This window comes from Rhinatrema bivittatum, chromosome 10, assembly GCF_901001135.1.
Source record: "Rhinatrema bivittatum chromosome 10, aRhiBiv1.1, whole genome shotgun sequence".
Classification (NCBI taxonomy): Eukaryota; Metazoa; Chordata; class Amphibia; order Gymnophiona; family Rhinatrematidae; genus Rhinatrema; species Rhinatrema bivittatum.
Window position 1 is genome coordinate 60,831,261 of NC_042624.1, and position 12,482 is coordinate 60,843,742.

The 12,482-nt window shown below is 38.4% G+C and overlaps 1 protein-coding gene across 5 annotated transcripts in view; it reads left to right on the forward strand.

Moving 5' to 3' along the window:
* CEP350 (centrosomal protein 350) overlaps positions 1–12,482 on the forward strand; it is a 358,722-nt gene that overhangs the window by 271,141 nt on the left and 75,099 nt on the right. For all 5 annotated transcript variants that reach the window (XM_029617504.1, XM_029617506.1, XM_029617505.1 and 2 more), the window contains 2 exons: positions 11,499–11,707; positions 11,820–11,964. In XM_029617504.1, coding sequence (XP_029473364.1) covers positions 11,499–11,707; positions 11,820–11,964 — 354 coding nt within the window. The remainder of the gene's footprint in view (positions 1–11,498; positions 11,708–11,819; positions 11,965–12,482) is intronic.

A 12,482-nucleotide genomic window follows, 5' to 3' on the forward strand; every position in this document is an offset into this window, starting at 1 on the left:
ACACTGTCAAGATTTGTGATTGAGTATACCAAATTTCAAGAAAATTGATATTTCTTGGTAAAACTATGAGTAAATGAAAATCATGATTTATAATAAATACATACATACATACATGAATGCATGCATGCATATTCACTAGCTAAACCTTAAAAAAAATTTGCAGTCATGTATTAATTACTGGGAAAGTAGTTTGTTAGTTTGAATTAGTCCTGTATACTTTGCTCTGAGAAGGCGAGAGAGCTGGTTCCTGGACAGATAATCAGTGGTGTTTGATACTTTTCTCCCAATCTCCCACCACACACTTCAGTCAAATTTTTTGTTATACCAATTAGAAGGAAAATTTGGTTACATTGAGTCATTTAGAAATTTACATCAACATCTAACTAATTTTAATCCTATTGGTGTTCATTGGCAAGCTAGCATAAAACACATGTAAATTTGATTGAGCATACCCCATTCCTAAACAGCTTTAAATACCTTTAACTACTCAATAGCATTAAGATGCAGACAAAAGTTCAACAGCAAGATGGTGACTATACAGTCTTTTGCATCCTAGTGCTACATATATGATTGCTTACCTGTTGATGAGAAGTTTGTGTATATGCCACGAAAGAGCTGTCATCTGTCAGAGAATTTGGAGGGCAGCTGCTAAGTAAAACTATTGCACTAGCATTTAACTTAAAAATCAGAGATTACAAATAAAATGAAGAAATTAGAAAACTAAAAGCATTATGAAGATTAAAAAGTTTGCATAAAGTATGGACATTGTTTAAGAAATACCATTTAGAAGCCCAGACAAAATGTATTCCATGCATTAAAAAAGGTGGCAGAAAGACCAAATGACTGCCAGCATGGTTTAATAGTGAAGTGAAAGATGCAATTAAGCCAAAAAGGCATTTATTTATTTTCTTTGTTTATATACCACCACTAACAAAACTCAGGATGATGTACAATATAACATAAACATAACACATATAACAATAAAATATAAAAACAAAGCATCTTTCAAAAATTGGAAAAGCAGATCCAAGTGAGGAAAATAAGAAAAAGCATAAGTACTGGCAAGTTAATATAAAATAGTAAATAAGGCAGGCCAAGAAAGAATGTAAAAAGCTTGCTATAGAAGTAAAATCTAATAGCTTTTTCAAGTACATTTGAAGCAAAAATCCTGTGAGGGAGTCATTTGGACCTCTAGATGACCAAGGGGTAAAAAGGATGATAAGGAAGGACAATGAAACATCAAAAAATGAAATTCATTCTTTACCTTCAGCTTTACTGAGGAGGATGTTGGACATTACCACACCAGAGTTGTTCTTTGGTAGCAATGATTCCGAGCAACTAAAGGAAATCACTGTGGAACTGGAAGATGTAATAAAGCAAATTAACATATGAAAGCATAACAATTCGCCAAAGTTTTGAAGGAACTTGTACATGAAATTGCAAACCAGTTACTAGTAATCTGTAACCTATCATTTAAAAAAACTACAGTATCTGAAGATCGGAGGGTAACACCAATTTTGAAAAGGGTTCCAGGGGTGATCTGGGAAACTATAGACTGGTTAGCCTGGCAAAATTAGTAGAAGTTATTCTTAAAAACAAAATTGCTGTCTATATATGGGAGATGAGGAGAATCAATATGGTTTTAGCAACGGGAAGTCTTGCTTTACCAATCTATTACATTTTTTGAAGGTGTAAATAAAAATGTTGCAAAGGTATGCCAGTAGTATTAGGGGTACACGTCTTGTCAAAACTGCTTTGACAGGTGGCCATACCCAATTCCAGGTTAATCCATGCTCACGGACTCCCCTCTCAGCCAATCAGCATTCACTTCCTGCTCAAGCCCCGCCATGATTTGTTTTCTATTCACATCTTTTGCAACAAATCGGTTTGTAAGGCACAGAGAGTCAAATTATAATATTTTGTAACGAAATCTGAGAATTAAATTTACATTTATTACTTATCATATAAAATACACATTCTATATAAATGTACAGAGAATATTAGTCTGTTTTTCTATCTGTCAGCATGAACTGTTTGGTCTTTAGTAACAGAGAGTCTACAAAGTCTGATTTCTATTCACATCTTTTTACAAAAAAAAAACACAAAACAAGGCGCATTCCACCCATAGATTTTTTTTAAACATGTTTTTATCATTCTTTATTACGAATAGTTTCAAAATACACACACTCACTGGCTTAGAGCCACCTGGGAGTTCTCTGCGGTTTTGACAGACTTTATCAGATTCGTAACCGTATTATTTACATCCTCATTACAAAGCCCAATATCTCCAGCTTATACCATGCCATCACGAATACGCTTATGGGCTCGCTTGAGACAGTCTTTCACAAACGCTTCTCAGCTTCTGCCTTTCCACATGCCAGCACCATTTCAGACACTCGTGAAAATTCAGCCCCAGGTGTTTCCAAGATACACGTCTTGCAATTGTTGCATAGGATCCCTTGCCAATTATAACACAGTGCACCGTTGATCGTATGAGCGAACTGAATACGCTTTTATAGTAAAGAGCATGTGTGCGCGCTTGTTTCCAAAGCCCCAGTTCGTACCACCATCTCATGTCCTCCACATCCTCTGGTCTTGAAGCCATTTGCAATCTCTGTGTTTACCTTCCACATCTTCCAATTTGTCATTGTTGCAAGCGCAAAACAGCACACGCAGGACACCAGGATCGCCAGCAGATCTCCAGCTCTTCATTTTCTCTGGTTAGCTAAGATCTGTCAGTGAGCTATAACATAAAATGTTTACAAGCTTAAGAAAATCGCTCTAAAACTAGTTCTCTTTGTCATAACACCTCCAAATATTTAAAAACAGCTCTGCTACAATGGCTGAACAGTCATCTTCTAGTTTAAAGGAATCCATCATTTCAGCATCCACTGTTGCTCGGTACAGATCCATGTCCGTGCAATCTATACAGCTGTCGCCACGGTCTATGTCCACCACTGGATCTGCATTTTCTCTGTCTCTTCGTTATAAAACAAGTCTTTGGCGCAAAAATTGTTCGATTCCTAACGGCATCTCATCTATCTCTGCCTCAGCCGCCCCTTCTTCGCATTCTCCTTCAGTACTGGTAACACTCTCCGGAGAATCAAGCACAATTCCTAAAGCCGGGTACCCTTTCCATTCCCCATTGAGGTCTCTAAGAAAGCAGCAGGGCCTACACCCTGACTTGAGAACCGGGAGATGCCCCCCTCTTTCTGTCACCTGTCTTTCATAGGGGTTGTTTTTTTTTTTTTTTAACAGGGCTATGATACAGCCTTTTTTTTTTTTTTAAAGAAAAACTTTGCCAGGAATTTAACTTATATGGCCGCTGCCACCAGACATCTTTTTCTACGCATGCTTTGAGGGCATGCCTCTGCCTTGCACCCACACTCACCCTGGACATGTTCAGACTACTTGGCCTCATTCCTATCCGTTCTGGCACGTAATTAAAAAAAAAAGGTATTTTCAGCCTGGCTAGAATGATTACTTTGTAGTCTTGTCAAAATTTTCTCTCTATGCATGTTAACTATTTGTAAAAATACCCAGCTGTTTTACATAAAAGAATTGCAACCCCAGCCCAGGATCAAACTAGGGTCTTTAGAGTAGAAATCTAATGCTCTTGCTGTCTGAGCTACCGCAGTTTTAGCTAGAGGCAAAAACTTTAAAAACCATTGATATAATTTCTTTCAGCATGTCTCAGGTTTTGGTTGGGTCCGTTATTGTTCCCTGGTCACAATGCAGCCTAACTAATTGGTACTCAATATTTCCACTATGATACATTCCAGAGAAACAAAGAAAAAAGTTAAAAGGCTATAACATAGTAACGCCACCAGTCATAATTAAAATGAAAAAAAGTGTGTATTGCTGTCTTACAGTATGAAACAGCACTGGCCTGTCTAACTATGTTTTAACTCAATTTTAGTTTTTTCAATTTTTCTCATTTCTTAAGAAACATTTTATATATATTTGGGGAAAAAAGGAGAGCTACAGATTCTTGGTTTGCCTACAGTATAGTATTTTTGGCCTACCCACTGCCCCTTGTTACATGAGGTCATGGGGCAACTACAATACCCAGTATGCAACATTCCTGTAACCTGTCTGTAACCACAGGACACAGACTTTAGTTCAAATTTCATGTTTCCTAAAATGTAAAATGACCCTTTCATACTATCTCTGCTTCCAATTGAAACATGTTATATTTGTTATTACACATGTATTTATAATCATTCTTTATGATATAAGAAATAAATGCTAATGCTTTTAAATATGGACAAACAAAACATCGTATTTGCTTAGAACAAGGTGTTAATAGTTAGAAGAATAAATGTTCTTATCAATGCTACCCAACAAAAACTGCATTTGTTTTCCTCCTGCTTTTATACTTCTCGCAAAAGACATATTTAGGCATGTTTTGGATTTCATGTGACATCACATATCTCCTTTTATTTTTCACAAGTTTGCTGATCATGTTTAACCCATAAAATATATACAATGGAGGGAAGAGGGGGTGGTGTGTAGTTGTTTACTGCGTCTGGCCTCCAGATGGCAAAAAACAGGGGGGGGGGAGGGCCTCATGGTTTTCCTAAAGCCAGGGGGTTGTGTGTGGTTGTGGGGCATGCAGTACTGCTTCTGACCTCATTGGCAAAAAACAGGGGGGGGGGCCATGTGGTGGTTTCCATGGTTAACTACCCAGGATGCATTTTTTCCCCAAGATTCCTCGCACATTCCATGATGGCTGCTTGCCCCTGAATGTCCTGAAACCCTGTTTATAGATGAGCCACCTTGCTATCCCTTTTTCATAAGGGAGTTGTTCTATCTCCTTTATCATTTTTGTTCCGAACCTTTTCTAGTTCAGTTTTGTCTTTTTTGAGATGTGGTGATGTCGGTTGTTTTCTAAAAATCTTGAGAATTTAATTCATTAAATATAATTTTATAGCTGGCTTTTACTCAGAACAAGAGTTGCTTGAGTTTGACAAGATTAAAGTAATTTATAAAGGTTTTTATTAAATACATCGATTAGTTTTACACATATAGCAATTACTTAAGTAATTTATAACAGTTACAGTCAGTGCTTCCAGCTCCTACGATTACACTACTGTGGGAGAAACCACATAATTAGCCTGCCACCCATTCAACATTCCAAGTTTCTCCACATCAGTCAATCATTTGAAGAAAGCTGTAGCTGGCCTCAGCTGCCTCTCTCCTGCTTCAGTTCCTCTCTTCGCAAAGAGCCTACGGGGAACAGGAAGAAGGAGGAGTGAAGCTAAGGCTGAAGTTGGAGCCAATAGAGCAGATGAAAGAAAAGGGGGAGGGAGGGTGAAGTTGGAGTGGACAGAGAAAGAGTCAGGTCTCTTAAATGAAACCAAAGATGATTTTGATATAATAATTCTGGGATAGAATGATGTCCCTTTAAAGGGAATTTTGTTTTTATACAATGGTTCTTGCTCCTTTATACCATACATCAACTACAAAAACTTGGATGTGTTTTTGGAAGCCTGCCACTACTGGTGTCCCACAGCTTGCAGAGAAGTCATTAATTTCAGTTCATAGAAGTTTTGATGACTGGCATTTACTGCTGACAGATTTCAAATTTGTGTTAATTCAACCCCTTTTTTTGTGGGTTTCCATGTACTCAATATGTGTACACATCTTTTCGTGTAATTAACAGCATGACAAACTGCTGATATTGAGGGCATTTTAGCATACAGAAGCTTATATACTTGGAAAGATGACGAGGACTTTCTCAAGAAAATATAAAAGAATGGTTGCACAATTTCAAAACAAAATTGGCATTTCACAGTTAAAAGTTTGTAACTTATAAGCCCTTGATAAATTGTTGATTTTTGTACTTTTCAATTTTGTATTGCACATAGTTTGAAAATTGTTTAAAAACATGAATGGTTTTCAGTAAAAAAAAAAAAAAAAAAAAAAAAAAAGACCTTTTTTTTGCAGAATCAAACATATGAATCTTAATGTAAAATTATGCAAAATTGCCACAGAGTTTTGAAAAATCTCCCATAGAATATGCTATCTTTTGCTGCAGAAACTTGAAATATCTGCAGGAAACCAGGGGCTCTCTTAATTTGCAATGTCAAAATGGCATCCCAAATCATTAACTAAAACCTTGCATATATTGGTTAATTTACAATATTACAGGCCATCTAACTCCTAGATTAGGATCAACTTTCTGACCTCCTTAATATAGTTAGGAATTAGTCTGTTTTTCTTACTATACTGATGAGCAATTAGCAATTGAAGCAGAACTGTGCAGTTTTTCTCTGAGAAGATAACTGTGTACTGGTTGGGAAAACAGGCAGCCTTGTTGCTCAGAAATAGGTTCTCAGGTCAGCATCTGTTTTCAGACGCAGGGATGCAGCAGCCCATGTGAAGGATTCTCCGTGGTAGGAATGCTGCTCCTTAGGATGTCAACTCTTGCTGATGGCTGGCTGATTTGTTTGCTGTGGCTTATCTAGTAGTCAGATTGGCATAGTCAGTGCATATGCAGGGGGGCCAAGCATAGCTTTCCATTAGAAGATCCTTTCTTTTTTTTAATAAAAAGTGATGGTTTCATCTTTACATAGATGACTGCATCATCTTAAGATAAGCAGTAAACCAAACAGTATTCAAGATCCTTGTTTTAGGAAAAGCCAAAGGTAAACAATCTGGTGACACTGCTAAACATATTTTACAACTCTGGGAACTTTTGAAATGTCTGCATTTCTCAGTCCTGAGCACCGTAAAGTATCCTTTGCTCTGTCCTCAATCTTTTCTATTTTTGGTTCAGAGAGAAAAGATCTCCTTTAAACACACACTTTCTGAGAGTTCTGGTCTGAATAGTGCCTGTAGTGACCAGAACGGCACACTTCTCAAGGAGTGGTAGCAATGTGGATTGATACAAAGACTTTTTGATATTCTTGGTTTTATTTTTCATTCCTTTCTAAGTATTTCCTAACTTTCTATTTGTTTTCTTGACTATTGCCACACACTGAGCTGAGTTTTAACATAATGTCTGCTTTGACTCCAAGATCCTTTTCCTGACTGATAACTCCTAATACGGTACCTATAGTTGGGATTATTTTTCCCTCTGTGTATCACTTTGCAATTGTCCTCATTAAATTTCATCTGCCATTTAAATGCCCAGTCCCCTAGGCTTACAAAGTCCTTATGCAGGTCTTTACAACCTCTTCATATTTTTATTTTCCTCATTTATTAGTCTTCCTTTTTAAAGATTAAATGCCTCTTCAGTACATAAAAGCATAAGGCTTGCCATGCTGGGTCAGACCAAAGGTCCAACAAGCCCAGTATCCTGTTTCCAACAGTGACCAATCCAGTTCACAAGTGCCTTGCAGGATCCCAAGGGGTAGATAAATTCCAAGCTGCTTATCCCAAGAATAAGCAGTGAATTTCTACCTTAAATAGTTTTACTTAAAGACCTCCCTCCAGTGATTGCCACATTTGACTGCATTTTCATAAATATTACTTAGTATCCTTACCACTGTTACATCTTGCATCAGGTTCTGCATTCCACTGAGGACTAAATCTAAAATAGCTCCCCCTCTCGGAAGTTCCATGAAGCCGTCATTTATGGCATCTAGAAACTTTGCTTCCCTAGCATGTCCTGATATCACATTTACCTCATTAACACTGGGATAATTGAAATATCCCATTATTGTGTGGCCAGTTTTATTTGCTTTTCTAATTTCTGTTAGCATTTCACTGTGATTCTTCATTCTGTCCAAGCAAGTGACTATGCCCCATTGCTATACTCTTTCCCCTTCACACTTGAAATTTCTATTCATAAAGATTCCACTGTGTGTTTTGTTTCCTGCAGGACTTTTATCCTTCCTGACTCTGTCATCCTTAACCTATAGTGCTACCACTCCATTAACTTGATTTGCCATGTCATATCTGTATAATTTATACCCTGTTATCAGTGGTTCCATTGGTTGTCCTCCTTCCACCAGATTCTGACCCAAGGACCACTGAGCCACACTGACTGCTAGTGGCCAAGATGTACTAAAGAAGCCCTCAAGCACTATGGCTTCTCGATCTGAGGGTAGACCTGTAAGCTGGGGCCCCTAGGGAACAATCCCAGACCCCACTTTATTAGTTCCAAAATGAAGAGGAACAATAATGGAGTCATGTAAGGCTTGTTACATAAGTTCACCACATTCATTGCTTACCTTGTGAAGCTGGTCAGGAAAATATCTAATCCTCATCTAAGATTTGTATTACCTGAAATTTAGTTGTATCAGAAATCTTTTTGCCAATTAAAAAAAAATCTTTAGCAGATTATGCCTCTTTGCTGTTGGGACCCTCTACAATATCAGCACTTCTTGGTGTTCTTCCTCCTCCTTCCTGGTTTGCCATGCTGCTGGTTTTGCATGTGGTTATCATGGGCAGAGCTTAGCTTGTCATTGTTGGTATCTAGTTCATGATTGGCAACTTTTTGGTTGCTAGTTAGCTCTAGCCAGTTCTTATGGCCACACCTTCTAGATGCGTGATTGGCTTGTGTGACTCCAGGGAACACCTGGCTATGTCAGGATAAGTTGTCAAGCTCTGATTGGTTCAGTCATTGCTAGACCTTATATGGTTATCATGACCTTTTCAGCAATAGTAGTTTCCAGACATTATGCTGAATTCTGTTCAACAACGGTTCTTTTCTGACATTACTGTCGACAGCATAGCCTGCTTAATTTGGAATGACATACCTTTGCCTAATTTTTTCTCTCCCCCACTCACACATATGTGGTCTTGTATGCAAGGCGTACCTTCTCTCTCTGCATCGTATTCACTGCACTCTGTGAAACAAATTTGTGGTTAGATGCAGCATGAAGCACAACAGAGAGAGACAACTGAACTAAGTTTAAAACAAAGGAACAAAAAAACTCTTTATATGTAAAAAAAAAAAAAAAATCTATTTCTATATAAAATAAGTGACCCTTACTGACGATTTACAGACCCAGGAGTTGCGAGAAATCTCATGCCCTCTGCTTGAACGGAGACCAGAGTTTAAGCCTTTTGCATGAAGCCAGAATTGTGGCCGAAGCTGGAGTAGAGAATTCAAAGCATTTTAATGCCCCTTCAATGCAAAGCTTCAGGAGCCAGGAGGTTCCATACCATCTAAAACAGCCATGTCTGAAGGTTAACTTTGCATCCCAGATTCAGCAAATGCTGCATTGGTCTCCAGAGGTCCAGTCCAGAGTCTTTGACCTTGACCTCTAAAGAGCTATGGAGAATGCCCTCTCCTGTACAAGACCAAAGCCCAGTATCGTCATTGGTGCGCTTTAAGGTGGAGCTGTACAGGAGAATGATCTGTGTTTGCTTGACAGTCCTGGTATCAAGTACTGTGATGCCTCTTAGTGTGTTGAGCAAGCCTCCTCTGAGTTCCTCTTTGGTACTGAGCATGCCAGCACTGAAATAATAAGTTCAGTACCCAGAGTCTTGCTCAGCACCATCCACACAGTTGAAATCAAATGGATTTTGAACAGTAGGCCTGTCCTGTACTCCAGTGGGTCCTGAAGAGTGAAATTACAGGTCTCGGAGGTTCTTGGCTTCCAGGGTTGGTCTGGTCCCAGACATCTTTTCAAGTAGTGTTTTCTAAATCAGAATCTGAGGAGTCCTAGAATCCTGGATACCTGTCAGTGTTCCAAAGAGGAATACTCTACTGACCTACTGTCATGTCTCTTTCTGCCATAGCCTATAGCCTGAACTTAATCTACATCAAATTGCTCTTCTCTTCACCCTTCTCCTCCATCTCTAACTCCCTGACTCTGTGTCTTCCACCTTGATGCACCAAATGCATGGAATGGCCTTCCTGAATTGGTGCACCGTGCTCTACCTTGGGCCATTTTAAAATCCTCCCTAAAAACCCACCTATTTAAGTCTGCTTTTAAATGCTAAAACTGTTTCTGTCTAATCGTGGCCTTGTTTGAGTTTCTACAATAATTAAAATTTGTGAAACATCTTGTATTGTGACCAGATTGTAAGCTTCATGGAAAAAAACTGTTTTATGTGTCTGTATAGTGCTGTCTATATGCTGTAGAGCTATAGAAATGTTTAGTAGCAAAGCAGGAACCCACTTAAATTGTAAGCTATATGGAGAAGCAATTTATTGTACCTGAATACTTATCACCTTTGTGTACTGCATATGTCCAGTAGCATTACAAAAATAAGTATTTGTTAAAGTGCTATCAGCTGGTGAAGAAGTTCTGATTATCCTGATGTCAGTGCCTAGCTTTCCTTGCATCAACATGTGGAAAAGCTTTGGAGTCTTGATCTCATTAAAGCAACCTGAATATAACTCTTGGTGGAAACTGTTAAGATAAAATGCTTATTCTGCTGCAGATACCTTGGAACCAACAAAAAAGGACTCGGCAGAGACCTAGATTTCCTATCACATTATGAGCCATAAAATGATACTGCTTGTCACCTTTAGATCATCCATCAAATCCCCCTCACATCTTCCCTTCCACCTCTTCCTCTTCACCCTATCACTGAAATGACTTTTATGATTTACTTATGACCGCTACAGTACTTTATATTTCCTGGTAATGTCATCTTTTGTTCATTTTAATGACCTGAAGAAAGAGTATTAGCTCCAGAAAGCTAGTCAAAAAAATATTGTTGGTCCGATATATATAATATATATTATATATATATATATATATATATATAATATATAATATATATATATATATTATTATATATATATTTATATCTCTCTTCTCATCTATATTCTCTCTTCTTCTCTCTTCTCGCTCTCTCTCTCTCTTTCGCTCTTTCTCTATATCTCTTCTACTCTCTCTTCTATCTCTCTTCTCTCTCTCTCTCTCTCTCTTCTTCTCTCTCTCTTCTACTCTCTCTCTCCATCTCTCTCTCTCTCTCCTCTCTCTCTCTCTCTCTCTCCTCTTCTCTCTTCTCTTTCTCTTCTATTCTCCTTCTCTTTATCTCTCTTCTCTCTCTTTCTCTCTATCTCTCTTCTCTCTCTCTCTCATCTTCTCTCTCTCTCTCTTCTCGCTCTCTTCTTCTCTCTCTCTCTCTCTCTTCTCTCTCTTCTCTCTCTCTCTCTCTCTTCTCTCTCTTCTCTCTCTCTCTCTCTCTTCTCTCTCTCTCTCTCTCTCTTCTCTCTCTCTCTTCTCTCTCTCTCTCTCTCTCTCTCTTCTCTCTCTCTACTTCTCTCTACCTTTTTTTGTTTTCTTTCTTCTGCTGCCGTGCGGGCCCCCTGTAATACTTTAAAAAAATAATAATAATACACCACAGAATATAATGGCATATAGAGCTTTTCTGAATCCCTTTAGTGGTGTGAAGAAGGAAAATCAGAATGTTCAATTTTCATTTAAAGATTTATAGAGCCAGCATTAAGTGTTTTATTTGGAAGCAGTGCTACATAGGAGAAAGTGGATGTTTCCATTTAGTGATCGCACAGCAGGGATAAAATTTGTTTTCTATTTCTGTTAACCATAATCATTTTTTTTTCTTTTTCTTTCTTCCTGTTGCAGAAACGGGAAGTGAAGAGGAATCCCTAGCTCTCTCCTCCCATGTGCACAGTGAAAGCTCAGTCCCAGAAGAAATAGGTAGCCCTGCTGCTGAGTCTGTGCCCTCCGAGAACATGACCCGAGAGCAGCCACCCAGCCCTGAACGCAGTGAGATTAGTGAAGATGTTGCTTTCTCACAGGAGTCCAAGCAGTCTGTCTCTCCCAGAAAACTTGTAAGTCCACGATCAGGCAGTCATACCATAGAATTTAACAAGCCCCACTTAGTGTTTCATATTGTGCACAGTAATACATGATTGAAATAACTGTTTTTTCTTGTTTGAACAGTCACTCTCCAAAAGCAACATCTCAGTATCCAAGCTAGATTCAAGCAAAGGAAGCCCCAGGGGTGGAAGGCAGCTGCGAGTACCTAGGAGATCACAGCAGCTGTCACAAAGCTGGTCTGAAGAATCCTTGTCTGTAACACAGTCAGGTAACGTTTGTAGATTCTAGGGATTGCGCTTGCCCCACTTTCTTTGTTTGTTCCATCTCCTGAAATTCTCTACAGATGAATTCTAAGGTGCTATGCTCATGTTTGGGCTGTCGATGGTGAATCAGTCATTCTGTCCCAAACCTGATTTTTTTTGGGGGGGGGGGGGGGACGACCAACAAGAGTGTTTCTATAGCTTAATAGAGAGATTTCAGAAGATTAATTTTAGATATTTGATACTGGGAAAATGCTTTTATCAATTATTGCATGTATCTCTCCTGTTCTAGATCTTCACATAATAGTTTCATAAATACTTTATTTGATCTCGCTGTAGGAGGAAAGGGACCTTTGATTTTGTACTTCAATTTTGTATTTTGTAGTTTTTATCTAAAAGGAACTTCTACTTTCATTTTTGATCTTTGAATCACTGGTACTCTATGGCAAACTTTCTTTAGATTGTCATAATTTTTAAATATTCACCAGAGAAGAGGAACTGAAGGAGGATAGAGGGGTTTTTACAG